The sequence below is a fragment of the Clupea harengus genome, chromosome 22 (genome assembly GCF_900700415.2).
Source record: "Clupea harengus chromosome 22, Ch_v2.0.2, whole genome shotgun sequence".
NCBI classification, from domain to species: Eukaryota; Metazoa; Chordata; class Actinopteri; order Clupeiformes; family Clupeidae; genus Clupea; species Clupea harengus.
Genome location: NC_045173.1, coordinates 15405241 through 15427009, shown reverse-complemented (window position 1 = coordinate 15427009; position 21769 = coordinate 15405241). Strand labels below are relative to the sequence as shown.

The following is a 21769-nucleotide window of genomic DNA, read 5'->3' as shown; positions in this document are numbered from 1 at the left end:
ATGATAAAGGTGCAACATTGAACATTGAAGATAGACCTCAGCAGAAGCAGATAATAGTCAATTGGGATACTAAATCTTAACTGGAAGGAGCATAACATAGGATATGATCCAACATATCTTTCTTTGTGCATGAGTAGGCCTGTTTGTTAGAAGAAGAAAAACTTTGGATCGCAAAAAACTTTTATGAGCGGTCACAAAAATTGCCTATTTTACATAATCTCCCTCACACAGCTGATCTCACCCCAGTTATTTTCTGTGTAACAATTCTTTCAATGAACTCCCTATCTTTCAAAAAGAGGGTTGGTTCTACTTGAAACAGGCGCATCCTAGCATGTCGGGCATCGTGGTATTGGTAATTGACAAGGAAGTGGTCGAATAACCTGCTGAAGTAGGCGGGATAAAGTTAACCTCGCTTTTTTTTGCTAATGGTCTTGTGGCGTGTTTGTGTCACGAGAAGTCAACGTCAATATCTGCTTTCGTTCATTCGTAGGGTAGCTGTAGAAACGACAGTGAATCGACGAAACAGAAAAGTTGGTAAGGATAGCATGCATTTTTCGTTTTTCTTATTTAATTTTTCAATGCCCATGTACTTTTAGGTTCATGTCTTCATTTGCAGAGCGGCCTCCATGCGTGGACTGTCTGTCTGGTTGAAGGCCTACAGGCCTGTAGATGCTTGGTTCATGAACGGAAGAAAATATGACTAGCTAGTAGTACCAAAGCATGTAAATATCGTCATGACGAGAAGGGTGTGGTCGAAGCAGGGTCAATGTAATGTAATAGAATGATCGATTTCTACAATTGTATGCGAACGTTGTCAAGATATGATTATGAAGGCGTTGTGGTTTACCGGAAGACGTCAGCTATCCGGCTAATTCAGCTAGCTAGCTGGCTGGCCCGCTAGACATACAGCCCTTCACGCCCCCTTTTTCATGTCAGCATTTCAAACCACACGCTAAGCAATAGCCTCGTTTTTTAAGGGGTTAGGTAGATACCGGCAGTTAAAATGAATGGCTAAAATGTCCGTTTAAAGTCACCCAGAAATAGCTCAGGTATTGGATTATATAATGATTGTATGACTGAACGTGTCGTTTATTTACCATCAATAAAGGTTTGGAAGCTATCGGTAACGTTAGCTATAACCTCAGTGGGTTTGAGTGGTAACTTGAGTAGAAAGCTAACTTTAGGTGAACGTTACATTGTCATGGCGTCCCAATTCCTTTTTGGCCAAGGTTTCTGATTACTGTATTGACGGCCAGGTAAATACGGTTAGCTGACTAGCTCTGAAACCAGTGGGTGATGAAGATGCGGCTACAAACAGCGCCATCAAATCAGCTGATGTATCCCTTAGCTAGCCAGGTAGTTGACTTCGTTGTGTATGCAATCCATTTTTCAAGGTAATCGTATCACGCTCTCAGATGAGCAAATTTTGTAAGTCGTGGACAGTTATGGTAAGGCGTTATCAAGTGAATACGGCCTTTGCTAAACAATTGCACAATTAGACGAGCATTTCAGAAAGTTTTGGCTTTAGTAACTTATCGATTATTGCTTTCCTTATTTCAAAAATATTCTGAATTGACAAGTGAAACCTGACGGGTGTTTTTTACCCCACGGATAACACTTTTGTTGTAACACTGAGCTGGTTTCTAAAGTCTTCCAAATGACCATACATGGAAATCAGAAGGTTAGAGACTCTAATGTGTCAGTAACCCCAGTTTATATGGGCTTGCCTTATTTTGCACAACCCTATGGGTTTGTTTCATTGTCCGTGAGATACTTTTTTTAAGGCCATATAACAAATCTGTTTACCTTTGAATGAAAAAGTGAAACTGATCAGAATAAATAATTTCACAATTAAGAAATAATTAATTTCCCCACAAAACTCATAACGTCCCCTTAACATGTATGATTGATTTAAAAAATAAAATGTTTTGCTATTTGCTCTAAGAACTTTCTTATTCTGAACTGAAGATTTTCTCATTATGAATCATGGAAATTGAGCATGCATTTTGCTCCAGCTGGGAGTCATTTGTGACATGGAGGGCTGTGCTAAATCAACTTGTTTTGATTTGGGATTAGTGGCAGAAATAATCAGGGTCATCGTGTTTTGCCCTTTAGAAGTGAACCAAAGTGAGGTGTTAAAAATACACGCTGAAACAAGCTGGACCAGACACAGAGGCTTATAGCTGTTATGTTCTTTCCACAGGTGGTCACAGAAGGCGGCTCATCACCTCCCTGTGTTTTTATTTTAATTAATTGTTTTCCTTCTAATTTTGACCCACCTTACCTCTGAAAACACCTGTCTTTGCCCTCCCAACTCTCCACGCCCTCAATCCTCCCCCGTTTTTGGTCAGCGTGTATTTTTATTACCTTATTTTGTTTTTGGTGCCTTCAGATTCGGGATCTGTGAAGTCTCTTCATGGCAGTCAGAAGGGGACACATTAGATACTTAAAAGTGAGTAGCAATGTGTATCTCCAAAGATCAATCACGTAGGTCATGTTGCAGTAGGTTATTGTGCTGTGTAGCCCAGCTCATGTATATTCAAGATAATGATAGTTTCGAGAATGCTACTTGGCCAAAAAATTCTGTCAAGTTGTTATCAATGCTAGCATCAAGAAGCAAAACTTTAAGCCAAGTTTTAATTGTATAGTTTGATGTAGGGTAGACATAGTAGTTCCCAAATCCACCAGAACACTTGGCTTCTGAAGACGTCATTCAATTTTGTACATTCCACTTTGAGCCTTTGTATTTGATATGTGGAATCAGTAAGACGATGGATAAGAAAACTGCCTTGGGTTTTTCCACGACTGAAAGGTCTTTGTCCACTTCCCATCAGCACCATTTGTTCTCTCCCTAAGTGGGTATTTGTGCAATAAGCACAGTGTTTGTTCAGGTCGCCAGAGCTGACATCTCACCACAGGAATACACAATAAGACTTCTTTGTCACCCTGAATGGGACATTGTCAGATAACTGCAGTGCTCATATAGATCTCTGAACGCAAACATCAAGCAGGAGTGAATCTTTCAGACACAAGGCATTTTTGTAGCCTATTATAGGTGTGTAGGTTTCTTTGTGTTGGTTTAGGTCAGGATTTTTGTATGTGGCTTACGAAAAAGTATGACCAGAGTTAGATGCCAAGGGCCATCCCATTTAAGTACTGGTTTCTAAAAAAAATATATATATACTTTTTTCTCTTCAGAATCTGAATTCTAGTAGCTATTTTCTCAACATGGCAGTTGATCCTTTTATGTAGAGGTGAGGAGCGGACCACAATAAATGACTGCAAGTACCTTTTCATAAACGGCTTTGGATTATCAAAATAACTACACCTTGCTGTGAAGGTAAATTTGAAATTCCTTGAAATACCTTGTCATAGGTTGAACGGATAACAGGGTGTGGAATCTTAAACCTTTCACTGGGCTGTTCATGGTGTAGCTCAAAGTAGAGCTGGTGGTTCAAGGAGTGGTACTCCTCCCAATTGGCCATAACCCTATGGGTCTTGCCATAAAGAAGAAGGGATTTTGTTGCAGTCCACTCCTAATATATATAAATCTTTATTTCAGACGCCAAGTTCCATATAAAATAACAGACATACAACTATAAAAAAGAGAGAAAAACAAGAAGATACAACATACATAAAACAGTTCATTAAAAAGTATGAAGACTTTTGTGCCAATGTCGTCTTAATGTCGAAGTAAATCGATAGCAGCTCTTTAGAGGGTTGACCAGAACCTCTACTATACAGTTCTCAGATTTGTCCAGTCGACACATGAAACCATACATCAATTGTCTCAAGAGCGCCTCACAGGTTGGTACGTGCTTAGACACAAACAACTGACTAGCACTATGCCACCTAGGCACATGAAGCAGCAATCTAAAAGCATCATTGTGTCCTTTTCCTGTATTTAGACCACAACTGAGCAGTGTACAATGGTGTTATGTAGGTTCTAAACAGGGAACATTTAATGTTTAATGGAGACGGCCTGCACTGTCTATCAGATGAAGTGTTAGATCCAGTAGCTTCAGCTACCAGTTCAGATTATAGTTGGTTTCTTTGTTTATTCCGATATTCATAGACGACAATCATTTTTCCATGATTTCACTGGTTTGGCTAATATGAGAACAAAATGAAGGAGCAGTTAGTAAACGGGCGCCAATACTGCTCATAATGTTATCAATGACAAATGTTCGATAGAAAGATGAACGATTAAATGCCTAAAACAGTGATAGGTTCACTATTACTTCTGAACTTATAGGCTCCTTGTTGTAGGAACTTTGCAGCTTCTGTTTCCATATTTTTACGATGTTAGATGAAATTGATCATACCTTGTTGAATTTGATCATTTTTAAATATTATTTAATGGCGGCCCCAAGCGTTCGTTTGACTGATTTCACTTCTATCATCACAACATAACAGTTACTCAAGTATTTCCAAATGATCAGAGACTGTGGCTACTCTTTCAGTAAAATGGTCTGGATGGCTGTGTGGATTCCTCAAGCAAGACTGGATGGTGCTTTTGTTGGGAGCTGTTATGTAACTGCAACTTGCAGCCAGCCAGCCAGCAGGACTAACAAATGTCTGCTGAACTTTACAACTATGAAGCTTGAGTTTGCCAACCAGGCATGTACCCTGGCTATCTTTGAAGTTCTGTAAAGCAGTCAGAAGAGGCACTTTTATGGAGGAACATGAGTTACTATTCAGTTGTTGACATAGAAGTGCTTAATCACCATTGCTCCCCTGATGGCAGAAGCCATATAGTTTAGTTGAAGGGAGTATTTGCTAAGTGGTTCAAATATCCCTGGTTAAAATACCGTTGGTGTGTTATGACTGAACTCTTCTGTGGTGACTTGTGGAGTCAGACAGGACCAAGTCGGTCTTTGATAACTCTAACCCAGTTCCTCTCTTGGACGTTCATAGGAGGTGCATGACATGTCTAACGGTTACGAAGATCACATGGCTGATGACAAAGATGCCAGAACAAACCTTATTGTCAATTACCTGCCCCAGAACATGACCCAAGATGAATTGCGCAGTCTCTTCAGCAGTATTGGGGAGGTAGAGTCTGCTAAGCTCATCCGTGATAAAGTGGCAGGTAAGTCTCTTCCAAGCAGTTCTGCACAGGTCCGTTTCTGTTTCTCTTGCTCTCCCTCTCTCTATCTCTCCTGCTTGAGTTGGAGTTGGCAGAGAGGCCATGGGGTTGTCTGCATGTCAGGAATATTCCACCTGATTTTTATTTCAGTAATGCTCTGTCCCCCCCTATGACTCTCCTATTGAATGATTGTTGACTGTGGCCTGTTTTATTTTCCCCACTCTTTCCTTAAACCTCTCTGTGTTCGAGAGAGAGCGAGAGAGAGGGACTCTCCACTCAGACTGGCTTATATTTTTATATTCTTGGTTTTGTTGGGTCTCTCCACAACTTCAGTGCAGTGGACAGTGGACATTTTTAATGAACGATATTTATGGTCACAATTATTGACAAACTCATGAATGTTTTCCTCAGTGTTGACATTACTATACTCAATATAACGTTTGTTTTCTTTTGCTTCAGACCTTTTCTGAAGACGAGTCCGCATCTACCATGCAGTAGTCATTTTGGGTCTCTTTAGTCTGGCTCCTTTTTATTTATTTATTTCACATGAAACTTGTCCTGAACATTTTGGGGTTTTATTTTCTTCTCATTTTCTTACAGACTTGTTTAACCCTTTTTAACATTAGCATGTGTTGTACGGATTATTTTGTTCAGTATGCAGCGTTTTGAACTATGCAAAGTTTTTTTTATTTTGTTTTGTTGTTTTCCTTTTTTTTTCTCTAGGCCACAGTTTAGGGTACGGATTTGTTAACTATCTTAACCCTAGTGATGCAGAAAGGGCAATCAATACACTCAATGGGCTGAGACTACAGTCTAAAACTATCAAGGTAACGTGCTTAAAGGTGTTCCTGTACACTTGTTTCAAATGGTAGATTGAAAAGCTTTCACTTAGCCTTGGGTCCCTCTGTCAGGTCTCTCTGTAGATTATTTTAGTACTCATGCAGTAGACATGTATACTCTACAAAGACCAACGAATATCCCAGAAACTGTCCCATACGGCCTTATACAGGATTTCCTATACATTTATTTTCATGAGTTAACAATCTTATTTATTTTATGGTTTTTCTTTATAAGCAAGTTGTTTCTTTTGGTTTACTTATCTCCTGCACCAAACTGTTTCAGGATTGGTCTGTAAACTGATTGAGAATAAGCTTACAATCGGTCTTCCTCAAACCACTCAACTCTTCTTTGGTTTACTCCTTTTTTTCTGAGGTCGGAAATTATAGGAACTAAAATAATGGCTTTTTTTTATTAGCGGTGTCCTGGGGGTTTGGTTGAAATGTGTAGAAATGTATAGATCCTTGAAATATACAGAACGAAACACAGATACCAGTTAAATGTAAATATGGTGCTGAACAACCACATAGTATTGGTTAGACACATTTTCTAGTAAATAAACATCAGACAAATAGCTGTTTTTTTCTCTTAATAATTATTAATATTAATAAAAATAAAAACAATGATAATTCAATTTATTTTCATGTCCTTGACCTCCAAGAAACTGAGAGGATGTTTTTTTTTCAACCTCCTTTGTCCTCAGGTGTCTTATGCCAGACCCAGCTCAGACACTATAAAGGATGCCAACCTGTACATTAGTGGGCTGCCCAAAACCATGACGCAGAAAGATGTGGAAGACATGTTTGCACGCTATGGTCGAATCATTAACTCGCGTGTCCTGGTAGACCAGGGAACAGGTGAGTGCAGGAGAAATAAGAACACGAAAGGATCTCTACTTTGAGTTGATTCTAAGTAATCTAAGTTGATTGTCCTGTGCAGGTATGTCACGGGGTGTGGCGTTCATTCGCTTTGATAAGAGGGCAGAGGCTGAAGATGCAATTAAGGACTTGAATGGGCAGAAACCACCTGGTGCCACAGAGCCCATCACAGTGAAGTTCGCCGCAAACCCCAACCAGGCGAAGAACTCCCAGATCATCTCGCAGATCTACCACGCACAGTCCCGGCGCTTTGGAGGGCCTGTACACCACCAGGCCCAGAGGTTCAGGTTAGGCCACGTATTCCATGAACTCCTTAAAGACGCGTTGCTACAGGTGCAGACGCTTAAAAAACGCCTTGGCAAATCGCAAGCCAAATCAAATCGCGACTCTGGAAAAAAATTTAATTATACTGCTAATATCAACCTTTCGCCTGCATTTGCCATTGTCCCACCGTTCCCATAGACACATATACATGTGTATATATGTCTATGACCGTTCCTACCACATCTACCAGCATCAAAACCGGAAGAAAGTGGTAAAGTAGTGAAGCCCGCCTATTGGTTGATCTGATTGGCTGCCTGGGCTGAGTGTGACATTGATGAGCTGTGCGACTCCGCGCCTTGCGCTGAAAAGTTGAAATATTTGAACTTTTATGCGCGCCTAAAAAATGCTAGAAAAACGCGACGCGTGCCGCATAAAAGGGCCGCACGAAAGGTGCGCCGTACCATAGGAAAACAATGGTTTTGCTAGCGACGCGTTTGGCCCCTTAAGATGTAAATGGTTTCTTTAACATTTGTAACATTGATTGGTGAGATGTATAATATTAAGCATTATTTTCTTGGCACATTTATTAAGCGCTTGTTTAAAAAGTGCTTTGCATGACGGCAGACAGTTTGAGGAATGTGCAGGGTTAAAAACGCAGAGAGATGTTGGTTTGTGCATTTCATTGTTTTGCCTTTGCTAATAGAAATATAGTACCAAAAGTGCTTCAGTAGATTAAAACAATTAAAGTAATTCAATTTCACCTGAAAGACATTCAAATTAATCATAGAAACAAAAAAAGTTTGAAAAGCTCACTTAAATGTGCTTAGTTTATAACTAGTCATCCGGTCGTCTTCCAGGGGTTTCACAGTTTTGGGCCATAATGAATTAAAGCATTTATTGTTAGTTTTTCATGAACTCTGTGCCTGTGCTCCCCCAGGTTCTCCCCCATGAGTGTGGACCACATGAGCAGTATCTCTGGCGTGAATGTCCCAGGGAACTCCACCTCGGGCTGGTGCATCTTCATCTACAACCTGGGCCAGGACGCAGACGAGGGCATTCTGTGGCAGATGTTCGGTCCATTTGGAGCGGTCACCAACGTCAAAGTCATCCGAGACTTCAACACCAATAAATGCAAAGGGTTTGGCTTTGTGACCATGACAAACTACGAAGAGGCAGCAATGGCCATTGCTAGCCTCAACGGTTATCGCCTTGGGGACAAAATCTTACAGGTGTCTTTTAAAACCAACAAGTCTCACAAGTAAACATAAGACCCAAATGAAGGAGAGATATCAAGTTTTTCTGCAGAAAAAAAAGAGGTTGGCACTGTTTAAATGCTAATCATTTTTTTTTTTTAGTGTAATCCACTCCGTGCATTTTCAAGTTTTACAATATTCGTAGATGTCTAATGGAAAGTAGATACTTTTCAATATGTTGGATGATGCGACAAATGTTTTAAGTGTGTTCTGCATCTCTGAAATGATATAGACCAACTCCATACTTCGAAAAAAAATTGTAGTATCTGTGTGATAATGTCACAATGTGCCATATGTGTGGAGAAAAACTAAAGGCATGCTGTCTTTGAGACTCTGATCTACTGTCCCATAGCACTATGGTGGTTCATGAGTCCAAGATAGTTTGGAAGCAAGATGCCTTAATCTTATGATTTCCCCCCAGTCCCTCCCCACCTCTGTCACACATTCAGAGAAGTCGTCACTTGTTGGTCTGTATAATTGCATGACTATCAGTCACTGAGCAACACCATAGGCAATGAGCTCTCAGAGAAGCATCAGAGTTTTAAGTACAGCTTTCTTGGCACTTGATTTCAAAAGAAGAAAGAAAAAAAAGTTGCATGGTCAATATGAGGGGTGTGATGCTATTGCGTTCTTACGAGTAAAGCATTGAGGGGATTTTTTTTTTTAACTTGTAATTTTATGAAAGGGACCCTGAGAAAAGACTCAAAGGACCAAAGAAATCGATTGAAGGTGTCATTTCCCTCTCACAAAAAAAACAAGTGGGGCATGAAAACAAGTGGGGATTTGGAGCAAATCCTCCCTCCCTACCTCCCTGAATTGGAATATCTGGATACAAGGTACTAAATATCTATGTTTAAAAATCTCATTTGAAGCATTGCTGTTCTTATGTGAAATGTTTGCTTTATGTCTGATTAGGATTTTCTTTAATTTTTTTTGCCTGAGGGGAAGTCAAATTAGCTTTTTTTCTCTGAAGTTTAGCTATGAAATATGAAAGAGGCTGTTTAATTTTTTTCTACATACTAATCCCTGAAGCTTCTGAAGACTGCCTTGTGATTTTATTGATTTTGTTTTTCCTCCTTTTGTTTTTTCTTTTGCTTTTGTGGTTTCCTTTGTTTTCATTGTTTCACTTGGCATTTGCTATCATTAAATTTTATTTCGTTTTGGTGACCTTTTTTTGTTTTGTTTCTTTTTTTAATTTTAAAACATTTTACAGTTTTGATTTCACCCATCCATTTTGGTTGGTCAGTGTCGTTTGGTCAGAGGTTATAGCGTCATGCCATGTCAAGCGGTGTCCCAGTCAGCAAAGACTCGGGTAAACTTGCTCCAGCCTTGGATTGTTCTTTTCTCTCAGTGTGAGATTTTTGACAGCACAGATTTGATATAATACTTGATGGTAGACCAAATGGAGTTTAGAATTGACAATATACCAGCTCACTGGATGTCTTGGAGCAGGCGCTGATCTCAAAATATGTCAATTCATCTTTTAAAGCTGATTCTGATTACTGGATATTCTGACATCTGTCAGGAGTATATAATTAAAGTGTTTTGTGCCATCTTGGAGCGGGCAGTTGTCATACTGATTGTTTCTGAAAGTCAGAGCACTCAACTTGAACATAGTAAGAATGGATTTTAATGATCACAATCCTCAGGTTTGTTGTTTTATTGTGAAAGATGGTCTGAGAACACCTATGGCCCTATTTTGACTGCCTGTCCTGCTGATTTAAGTTAATTCTCTTTGGAACGACGCACCGCTCCTGGCATTCATTTGAGTGAGGTGCAAGCAGAAATAAAAGGGAGGAGCCTAGCGCTTGAAGTTAAAAATAGTTTAACCAAACATGCTCTAGCACAGAAGAGGACTCATTACAAGCTGTGCCATTTGGAATTAGATGGTATACACTTCCGGTCTCCAAAGTGGGCGTGGTGGCCTCTGGATAGATGACTTTGAGTTATGCTGTTATCAGTAGAGGTAAATGGCCTTACAAGTACATTTTTGGAATGTATACGTGCATCTAGGTTACATTTCCATTATGTATTAATATTTTCTATTTGTTAACATTACATATTTACACAGCTAACAGCCATATTTAGAATTACGGTAATTGTTATAGAGCATCCAGACTTGGACGTTTGGTTTTGAACAAGATAACGTGTCAGGAAAAATATAACGTTAATCCGAAATCCAAATGGGAAAACGGCACACATTAAGAATAGTTTTGGCAGCATTATTGTATTGTATGAAATGTCTTTCTGTGTATTTTAAACACTAAACATAACGGCTGCAGTACAAATGTAATATTTGCCATTTATTTTACAGCTTTTTTTAATTGTTAAGCTTAATATCTGAACCGTCTCTGGTTTAGCTCTGTACCAACGGTCACCAACATAGAGAAGAGATACAATGTCTGTGTTGCCAGCGTGTTTGCTGACTCACAGATGGGTCTCGAACAAAGTTAATTTTCTCCTGATTTGTCTGTCTGAAAAATGCCATTTTAGTGTCAATGTTAGGAAGATATGTGGCTTGTGGAAAATGTAATATTTATTATGGGGCGAAATAATCGGTGGTAATTTGTGCTCACCTTCACTTCTCCCATTAGACTAGAGTGAAAAGACACAGGACTTGCCGCTTGTCTGCTAAAGGGGCGGGGCAGTGCAGTGTCGAACCCATGTGACCTATACAGGAAATGACTAAAATTGACCATCTCGGTTTCTGAAACGTCTCTTGTTTAACTTTTGTGTCTTTTTTTTTTTTTTTTACATTTACATTTAGTCATTTAGCAGACGCTTTTGTCCAACGCGACGTACAAGGGAGAGACTAGTCAAGCTACGAGCAAAAGAACCTGGTGTAACAATAAGAAATATAAAAAAAATGTAATAGAAAATAAAAAGAAGTGCAGAAATGTAACTGCTGTATTTGCAAGTTAATCACTAGTCGAAGTGCCAGTTAGGACGGGAAGTGCTCTCTGAAGAGTTGGGTCTTCAAAAGCTTCTTAAAGGTAGATAGGGACGCCCCATGCTCTGGTAGTGCTAGGCAGTTCATTCCACCAACTTGGAACTACAAATGAGAATAGTCTGGACTGCCGTACTTGCACAGATGGCAGTGCTTTCCAACTACGGATTGTTGCTTAGCTATCTGTCTATGCTAGGAATCTGGCTAAGTATATCGTGTCATAACACACACAACTAATTTCCACCTGGCGTTTTTTTTATTTATTTTTTTAAAAAGCTCACATTTTCAAATAAGGACTGATTATTGCTATGGAATTCTGTGGCGATAAGATTGTCACTATTGCTATGGATCCGTGTCAATAGTTCATTAGTAGTTTGCGCCACTACATTACAAGAGTAGGCTACAACTACGTGTGCGTGGTGTCCGCCACTGTGCATGTGCAGCTGCAAACGAGTATTTTCAAGGCCGGTACTGATACATGACAGCGAAGCTAAACGCTCGATTCGCTTTGAGTGGGCGTGTCGCGGCGTGTGGAAATAGCGGAATAGACTGGACTAGCAGGCTATCCAGTCACTTATGTTTTATATCAGAACTGTTAAACATTCTGTTAAAGTAAACACATGATTAAATATCTAACATACCAGAAACAATAACCCCTTACTAGGCCCACCAAGCTTTTCTTTTTAGCAAATTAAACGACCGAAAGGCCCGCTCAGTAAAAAATGTCAAGATATCCACACCACACTTGAAAATGGGAGCTGCAAGCATATTGCACTTCAAACACTATGTGCACATTGAACACAGGAATGGAATACCACCACATACAGTAGGCTTGCTACTCGATGAGTGAGGGAGTGACATTGCGTTTCCTCGCTCATAGCCCTCTGGCCTCCCTCCTCTCCCAGAAGTTAGAAGGCTTGTATAAAGGTACAGTAGGATTTAGGGTGATCTATTAGCAAAAATGGAATACAGTATTCATAATTATGTTTTCATTAGTGTGTAACCTGTAACTACAACTCATTGTGTTTTTGTTAGCTTAGAATGAGCCCTTCGTATCTACATAGGGAGCGGGTCCTCTTCCAAGGAGTCTACTTTGTTGTGCCACCAAGTTTCTACAGTAGCCTAGAACGGACAAATCAAAACACTGGCACTTGAGAGGGCCTTTCACATTTTTTATGACACCTAATGACTTCCGTAGGTTTACGCCACTAAATGCCACTAAATCCTACATACTGTACCCTTTAACGTGATGCATACTGGACTTAACACAATACATGCAGGTCAAAAAGTTTGCCTGACTGAATGTCACCATGTCACATGACATTAATGCTTCGCAGGAGCAGGGCAGTGGCTGTTTTTTTTAAGTCAACTGCTGCAGTTGATCTCCATCCGCTGTACAAGCTAGAACCATAGACAGTATAAAGAGTGGATGGAGCCACTCCATAGGGTTTGAATGGAGAGCAGTGAAGCTTGATCAGGGACTACTTATTTTTGAGCCTCTTGCTGAACGTTTGTCTACTGCCCAGCATAAGGCTCAGTTTAGTGTCGTAAAGCAACAGAAGAAACTTGGAAGAAACACCATGAGAAACACGGTCAAAATATAGTCCTTGTCTGGCAGCTGCTCCCGAAAAATTATTTTGGCTCACTTTATGACTTTAAAGTCTTTTTTTTTCCCCAAGTGCAGCAACATGCAGTTAATGTAACAAGTTAAAGGGAAACTTCTGCATTTTTCAACCCGGGCCCTATTTTTAGAATTTTTTGGGTCCAAACTTTTTCCAATTGCCATTTTTTTCTGCCACTGAAAGGCTCATTGTGTAATTATCAGTGTCTGACTACATGGAAAGGATCCCAACAGAGATAGACCTGTGTCTGTGTACCTCAATAAGAAAATGTGGAAAATGACATTTTGTAGAGAAACTGAAACCTAAACTACAGCTTTTAAACTCTTCATGCCAGGTGCAGTCCCTTTCCTGCAGCACCCTCATGTGACATGGTCATTCAGAAGCACACCTTGATTTTTATTTCACCATACGGTAGTCTATTAAAATAAATCCACATGCCTGTTTTACGTGTTCTTTAAATTCACATTTGGGATTATGCAGTTTCTTTGCTGTAACTTCACTGCCAATATCATATCTGTTTATTTATTTATTTTTTAGAATAGGTTCCTTTTTCTCAGCCTGCATTTTATGTGAGAAGGGGAACGATTGGAGTGCCAGACTTCAGCGACCGACAGGAGGATGCACAACGTATTTATTTAATTTGTGTGTGATTTTACATGTTTGTACATTTTCTTCAGTTTTACTGTTGAATGACTTGAAGTCTGTTTTGTATCTGTAGTAGGAAGAAGTAGTGAGTGACTAACATGAATTTGTTTAAAAATAAAATGGGCCTGAGATATTATGTACTCATGAGGATCAAAATTATTCAAATTATTCCCACAGTTGGGAAAAGACATTCTCGCATTCTTTGAACTGCAGAGTAACTAAACAAGCAACCTTTTTAGGGTCAATAGGAAAAGTCACAAGTCATGCAGTGGGTTTCCCTTTTTTATGCCTTCCTTTGTGGCGTGGAAAAGAACTATTTGGGGAAAAATTAAACAACAATAAGACTATTTGCGTATGACTGAACCTGAACACTGTCTTGGTTACCTAACCCAAATCCTATCTACAATTAGCATTTTCTTACACCTGAGTGTATGCTCAAATTAAACATACAAAATGTGAGCTTAACCACTGTGCACTTCAGTGGCCCTCCAAGCCGTGCACCACAGACAATATTGTAACTATGCAGTGGATGGACATCTTCAGGAATGGTTAATCACAGGGACTCACAAGCAGGCTCTATGTTCACCATGCGTAATTTAGAAGAACAACATAAAGACCAGAGCAAGCAGATCTTTCATCTTGCCTTCATGTTACCAGTTAATTTGATGTCAAAACCACTGGCTCCAAAATGGCATGGATACCACACCATGTGCATGTACACATTCCCATGAATTACACAGACCGTGACACGCCACCTTGTTTTTTATTTCATTACAAAAAGCAAAGTGCAAGTATGCAACATCTGAAGTATGAAAATAGGTGATTGAACTGTGATCCATTAGTAAATAATGTTAATCACACTGGTAGTGATCGATAACATATTGTGAAAACTACCAGCAATTACAACTACTGGTACAAACTACCACAAAACGGTAATTCTATCAAGACCCCTTCTTTGTTCTCAACACAGTCCAGTCCATTTTTTGTGTTTCCTACATCTGGGTCGTGACAAGGTATGGAGTAGTTGTAGAGTTGACATTCATTCTTCTTGTCATCAACCTCATGTGCATATTACAAATACATCAGTTATCAAGCTTTGCACAGTGCAGTGAGTTGACATTGATTTGTAAGGCATTTGTCAAAATGTGAACTGCACATCTACGTCCTTGTAAAAAAAAAAGCCTAAACAAGTGTCAGAAGGCTATTATTGGAGAGGAAAATTTAACTCTGATAACAAAAAGAACTGTATAGAAAAACAAAACAAGAATAATTTCTTCATGGCACAGTTGTATGAAGAAAAAATTCACAAGGTTTTTGTGTATTCAAGGCAGCCACTGTTTGTCGTTAGCTTAAGGGGATTAGACCTGGCAGAGATTGTAGAAGGTAGGAGGTCTCTCCGTCACAGTGTCTCCAGCCACCTCAAAGATGTAATCCTTGTTGGATATCAGTGGAACATCATATAAGGGCACGCTCAGGACGCTCTGGGTTCCATAGGATATCGCAGTGCCACGCTGGGAAGCACAAAGCAAATCCATCATTAGCCCATGCAATTGGTGAAAGATTAACTCTCCAAGAATAGACATATTGTCCTCCCCTGAGTTCCTGTATTCTCAGAAGCCATTACGCACAAACAAATGACTATTGATTCTTGTAATGAGAAGCCTTCAGCATGCACATCATTCTGATATGTGGACATCTTGGATCATGAGGATATAGCTAAGAACTGCCATTGTTTATTTCCATCTACAGCTCTACAAGTCTTACGTGACTGGGCTGTGTAAAGTTTATACAAAGAAAATGTTCTTACCCTCTCGCTTTTCTTTGGGAAGTCTTTCCTGCATATATGGGCCATAATGCCTGCTGCCAAGGCATCTCCAAGGACATTGATCATGGTCCTGAAGCGATCTCTGTTGAGAACAAAGTTTCCAGGAAGTGAGATCAGGTGGGCTTCACAATGGGTTTTATGACACATGATGGGAATGAAATAGATGACATTTGCACTGACAGTGTCATACTTACAGGATCCAATCAATGGCCACGATGAGTGAGATGTCGTCAGGTGGAAGCCCAACTGAAGTCAGGACAATGACCATGGTGACCAGGCCAGCCTGGGGGATCCCTGCAGCACCGATGCTTGCAGCTGTTGCTGTTATGCTGGAGAGGGATGGCCAGAGAGGATTATAAATACATTACTTAAATTAAGTAAATAATTTACAGTAGTTAAGAACTACAGTTTTCTCAGAGACACATGTGGTTTTCTCATATTGCTACAGTCTCCACTGACATACTAGTCAGACATGTTTTCAGGGGAAAATATCATGGGGTTTACTACCAGAAGGAGTGGAGGTCTGTATATCTAAAATCTTTTGTTATATTTTAGTGTTGTCTTGTCTTGCTTGTCCTAAAATGTCAAAGCGACTTTGGGTATATAGAAAAGCGCTATAAAAAATTGAAGTATTATTATTATTATTATTATTATTAAGTAGCTAGAATACTTGAAACCCTGCATAGACTTAGGGCCCTCTTAGCTGTCTTGGTGTACTTCCTGTGTAAAGCCCATGTGCATTACCTGATGGTGACGAGTTGTCCAAAGTCCAGCTCATACTCGTTGACTTGAGCGATGAAGATGGCAGCCACGGCCTCATAGAGTGCTGTGCCGTCCATGTTAATGGTGGCACCAACAGGCAGCACAAATCGAGCAATCTGACGATCGACATGGCAGTTCTCCAGCAAGCACTTCATAGTAATGGGAAGAGTAGCTGAGCTGCAATAAACAAGAGTACAAATTTACTGAGTGGGTCGATCGTTGTACTGTATATATACTGGATATTTTACAACATACTATGATACTAATAGAGTGGTTTACGTAATTTAGATGATATAATTTAATTGGTATATCATTTCTTTAAAAGAACAGGAATGCCTAGTTACTTATGACTTGATGTTTGTTTGTTTGTTTGTTTGTTTGTTTTCACATCCACAGGTTCCATATATTCCACATGTTTACGTTGGCCTACCTGGATGATGTCGCCAGGGCGATGACCAGAGCCTGAAGGAGGCCTCGGATGTAGCTGAAGGGATTCTTCTTGGTCAGAATGTAGAAGAAGAGGGGGAGCAGAATGACTCCATGCACAAACAAGCCCAATAAGACAGTGATGAAATACATGCCTAGTTTCTCAGCCAGGTGAATGGGGTCATGCATGTCCAGGATCTTTCCAGCCACCAGAAATATGATACCAAATGGGAAATACCTGTAAGGTAGGGGAGACAAACACAGATTTCAGGTAAACAAATGCTACCACTATTACATTACAGTGAGGATGCTCATGTAATGCCTAAAGACTGTGAGCTTTGTAAATTTGTTTTATTTTAGCAAATTTTTATGTCGGTGAAGGTTTATAGGGGTTTGTACATGCCCAGTGTTTTTCCTTCAACATTTGAAATAAATGAAAATGTTCTGTTTATTGATGTTTTTTTGCTTAACTTTACCCACCTAAACTTAAGTGGCACTATGCTGACAAAGCAGTGTTACGCAACTGTTATCACATTTTGCGATCAGGCAAAAGGTCAGCTGTGTGAGATTGGCCAGCTCCCGTCTGTTCTAGTCTGATACCTAAGCAATCCTCTTCACTCATGGCCGGATTAGTCGGCTACACAGGGCTGTGTGACGGCACGCCTGATGTCTCTGAGATGTGGCTTCCCACGCTTTCCAAAACACTTCTGCTCTGTGATTTCGATCATATTCCTGAACTTGTTATTCTTTTATTCTGAAGTATCAAGCTATTGCACGCCCCTAAAGTCCACCTTTACAGTGTCAACGCTGTGTTGAGGTGATGTGAGGCATGTAGCTTCATGACAGGGTTTCTCACCACATGGCTGCATTGATGATCTTCATGACACACTCGTTAATGCACTGACACACGTTGACCAGAGGCAAACCCCTCTCTCCCATCTTTCCCAGTAGGAGACCTGAGGTGAGGGAAGTCATTGCGTCATATTCATGTATTTCTATATTCATGAGTATTAACACTTGTGCCCAAAGCGTGGACGAAAGCGGCCTGTTAGTGTGCTATGTCAAAGTGGGCTCCCTTACCCATAGTGACGGAGAATATGACGATGCCAAGCACATTCATCTGTTTGCTGCTCCCCGGGACCACCTTGTACTTGATCTCCGGGGCAGGGGTTATCTCCAGGAACACTGGGTGGCCCATTTTGGGGTTATCGTAGTCGGGCATGATGTAAACGTAGTTGGCCTGGGACTCCTTTGCTGAACTTTTAACCAAAGGCACGAGATCTGTCTTGTACTGAAAAGTTAGAAGACAGAAAATACTTAGATGCAGGATAACATTTTGTCATGTATGGTGCATAGTTTTTTATAGGCTTTCATGGGAGAGGCCATGGTTGATTTCTGCTCACCTGCTGAAATGTTGCTTCAATCAGATTTGAGGGAATCATATTCCTATGGAAGAGAAACAGAGCACATTACAAAAGAGCAGGGGTTGGCTCAGGTAGTTACATTCTAAGCTTAATTTTGTTCAGCTCAGAAGACAAAGGCCTGTTTCCTGGAGCCACCTCAGCACATAACCCCTTGTTAATGTTAACTGAGGACATGAAGGTTCATCACAAAGCCTCTCTCAACTCAGAATACAGACATTGTTTTCAAAGGCACAGTCTGCCCAGGTGGCTGCAGGCCATTGTTAAGGTTAAAAGCTAAAAAAGTCAAATTGATCACTGTTGTGGTCAAGGATTAGGAGGTGAGCAAGTGTCAAAAGTCAATTTATTTATAAAGCACCACTCCACATGCAGAGGCTTGTGCCTTTAAACCAATTAAATCTGTTAGGGGGATGAAGTGCATACATCACGTAGCCCTGCAATTCACAAATTCACATCCTGTAGGACAAATGGCTAAAAATACTCCAATCCTGGACTTATGTAATAGGATTATTCACAGATTGAGATTAAAGGCCATAGACTGAAGACATGAGACATGAAGGCAAACATAATGTTCTTCCTAGAAGGTGGGGCTTCAGCTGCCACGTTATAATGGCCTGTGCGGTGGATAATGGGACATTTTTGGCAACAGCATTACCGAAGCCGGTGACATTTGTTTAGCTATACTTTTCACGAGGGATGCCGCATGACGTCAGCCCTGACTAATGCATGTGCACTCCAGTGGTACAGTAAACACCCATAATGGATGATCAAGATGGGACTATCTCTCAGGAATCCTGTCAGGTAAAGGATAGCCCCTCCACATCCTCAAGGACTCTCAGAAGCAAAAAGCCACTGCATCATCATTAAAAGTAGTCAAAATTAGTCCACTTTTTTAAAAACTTCTTTCCTGCACAAAAAGTTCATTTAAGTTACCAAATCACCTGATGAGATCGAGGAGAGCGTCAGCTGAGGTCATAACAGGCCCGCTGGTTCCAGTATGCCCTTCTTTCTCTGTTCCGTCACCAGGGTGTATGATGAGAACCAACACAATCCCCACTATGACCGCGATGAAGGTAGTCCACAAGTAGTATGTTATTGTAAGAAGGCCCATGCGCCCACTGGCCTTGGTGTCCATCGATGCCAAGCCAGACATAAGACTGTTCACAGGAAAGCATAGCAAACATAAGGTTACATTTTGTACACACAGTTAAAACAGCAAACTGTTTCCACAACATCTTGTTCTTGTTCGTTTGTGGAACCTGGTCATGTTTGGTTCTATGGTAAGTAGACAGCTAAGTCCTTTGGGCTAAAGAACAGCAACACTGTCTTCAGGCTGTTTCATCTGTTTCCCTTTGAACTGGCCCAATAACTCTAATGTGTACATATAGACACTGCATAGTGCAACTGGTCACTGTAACAGGTAAGAGCATATAAGGGTGGTTACCTGGATGTGATCAGAGGAAGAATAAGCATCTTCAGCATTCTCATCAAGAGCTCTCCCGGGAAGGAGAAGTAGATTTTTGCCTAGTGTGAAAAAATGTGGAGTTCAAAACAGTTTCGCCACTGCCCAGAGATGGCTATACATAAAAGTAAGCTAAATGTTTTAAAAGATGACTACAACATTGGTCTACAACAGAAGACAAAGGAAAGAAATTATGGACATTAATAACAGTGTATTTACTATATACATACATCATTCTAGCATTCTAAGTAATTCATCTGTTAAAAGTAATGCATTGCTTGTCTTGAACAGGAGAAAGGACAATTGTTGTATTCTACACGGTATTATGTCATTCCAGTTGAAGATTGCATGGATATGCTCAAGTACCATCACAACACTTTGGTGTCTGTGAGACGTAGTGAGCAGTTAGCTGCGTCTGATAGTTGCCTAGCCCACCCCATTTTCCTATCTTATAGCAAATAACACAGTATGAGCATTAGAGCAAATCGAAATTACCCTGTCCGAGCCCCATCGACAAAACCAACTCACTGACTGTTTTCCACAGCTATCAGCTGTCTCCTCAACATACCTGAGAGGACAAATTGAAGCTCCTCAGCATGTATCCAATGACACATCCAGACACCACAGCCAGGACCGAGAGCGTCAGCAGGCCGTTGTGTTTGCAGTAGTCGCTTATCCATACTCGGATTTTCAAAGACACTACCCTGCGAAGGACGCGCTTTACCCCCTCCAGCATCCTTCTCCAAAGGCTCTTCGGCGGAGAATGACTGCCTGAATAAGTTGCCTTGGCACGACCCCCTTGTCCCTCCATCATCATGCTGTCGAGTGCAGGATGTGTGTGTTGGCAGGCTGACATAATGAAGGACTAAGCCTTAGGAGAAGACTGGCTGCCAACTCCAGGTAAAGCTTCCCTTGCTGTGCTTTGCCTCGCTACTGGAGACTTAGCATGGCTCAGGGATTTACAGATGTCGTAAACGTGTAAGTCTAGTGACTTTCAGAATGGAGAGGTATGGTGGTGTTTAATGGCCTTTCGTGAATTGATGTTTTTGCATGTTTGTTAAAGTCCAAGATGACTAAAAAATCCTTTTAAAAAGTAGGCTAATAATAAAGACAACAACAATCAGCAATGCAAAATACTAATACTACTACTAATAATAGCAAAAGTGGAAGAAAAACAAAAAGTCTGTAATTTGCTGTTTTATTTATGCCACTCTGAGTGGAACTGATACCAGGTGAAAATGGAGGAGTGGAAACGGTGTACATTTTTCACTTTCTGTCAATACCAAGATGTTTGACACAATACTGAATAAAATGTTTGAGAATTATCATTTGGTAGAAGTACCTTTGCCAGGATACATAATGATATAAAACAGCTCTTGAAACGGATTCTTTGGTATAAATCTAAATCAGATTTGTTCAAAACATAGAGACAGCTGGGTTTCCTTCATATGTTGTCAGATATTCATTTGAGCTTCCATGGCATGGACAGCTTTGGTATCTGTTCAACTCTATCAAGGAGGTGTAAATGTTTACTGTCAATGTTTTGCACCTGCCATCCTTTCAGCCTGCCAGAGTAACAGCCTGTGTTCTATAGATAAGGTACGTGGTGGCATAATAAAACATCTCAAACAAATTTAGTTTGAAATTAAAATTCTACCTCCATAGCAATGTCAGCAACAAAAGTGAAAACAACTTCTGTGTCTGGATTTATGGAACATGTTCAAAAGTAAAACAATTGATGCAAATTTAATATGAAGGTCCCTCACCCACAGCTCAGGCCAAAAAAGACTGGCAATGTTTTTTTAACATTAAAAAAGGGAAAAAAGAAACTTGACAGACTTGACAAATGCTTGACAGATGTCAGTCAGAAAATATCTTGACTTTCAAATCACCAGATGTTGTCACATATTATACCAAGCCTTGGTGAGTGACTGTTACATGGCCTGATTTTCCAAGGCAGGTTTTCTGCATAAAAGGAAGCTGGCTTTTTGCATTGACTGTAGACTGTGTCCTTATCCCAGGGGCTGATGTGCTTGTGTTGTCTCTCTCTCTTTAAACGTTTCTCTGGTCTTACGCACGTCTTTTCCCTGGCCAGCTATTCACAGACAGCGGGCATACTCCCCCACAGTCTTAACGTCATGGACTTAATGGGATTTCTGACGGCACGCGACTGTCACTTCTCCTAGTCGCGTGTGTGTCCGGTTGTCTTGATTGCCTCTGGGGAAAAGAAGAATGTAGTTTTCCTGGCCAAGATAGGAAGAAGAATGGAGGTTGGTGAAGGGTTGTAAGAAATAATAGCAATACAATTATATTATTATACATAGTAACTTACACTTTT

The 21769-nt window shown here is 40.4% G+C and overlaps 2 protein-coding genes across 4 annotated transcripts; one reads left to right on the top strand and one right to left on the bottom strand.

Moving 5' to 3' along the window:
* Positions 1-321: 321 nt before the first annotated feature.
* Positions 322-11034, top strand: elavl1a (ELAV like RNA binding protein 1a). Of its 3 annotated transcripts, XM_012815368.3 has the most exons (7): positions 322-534; positions 2393-2452; positions 4918-5092; positions 5813-5916; positions 6630-6783; positions 6866-7091; positions 8006-11034. In XM_012815368.3, exons 2-7 carry the CDS (start codon positions 2417-2419, stop codon positions 8328-8330), a joined length of 1020 nt encoding a protein of 339 aa, XP_012670822.2. In that variant the 5' UTR covers positions 322-534; positions 2393-2416; the 3' UTR covers positions 8331-11034. The 3 variants fall into 3 exon arrangements, with proteins under 3 accessions (XP_012670822.2, XP_031416250.1, XP_031416251.1); XM_031560390.2 differs by lacking the exon at positions 2393-2452 and having other exon boundaries at positions 323-534; XM_031560391.2 differs by lacking the exons at positions 322-534; positions 2393-2452; positions 5813-5916 and having other exon boundaries at positions 4957-5092.
* A 3245-nt stretch (positions 11035-14279) lies between these two features.
* On the bottom strand, positions 14280-20273 carry slc1a8b (solute carrier family 1 member 8b). Its single transcript, XM_012815307.3, has 11 exons — positions 20000-20273; positions 19414-19493; positions 18911-19126; positions 17952-17994; positions 17629-17839; positions 17405-17504; positions 16553-16786; positions 16105-16299; positions 15555-15689; positions 15343-15442; positions 14280-15046 (listed from the first exon to the last, which is right to left on the bottom strand). The coding sequence occupies exons 1-11, from the start codon at positions 20246-20248 to the stop codon at positions 14894-14896; spliced, it is 1716 nt and encodes a 571-aa protein (XP_012670761.2). The 5' UTR covers positions 20249-20273; the 3' UTR covers positions 14280-14893.
* Between the last annotated feature and the right edge of the window lie 1496 nt (positions 20274-21769).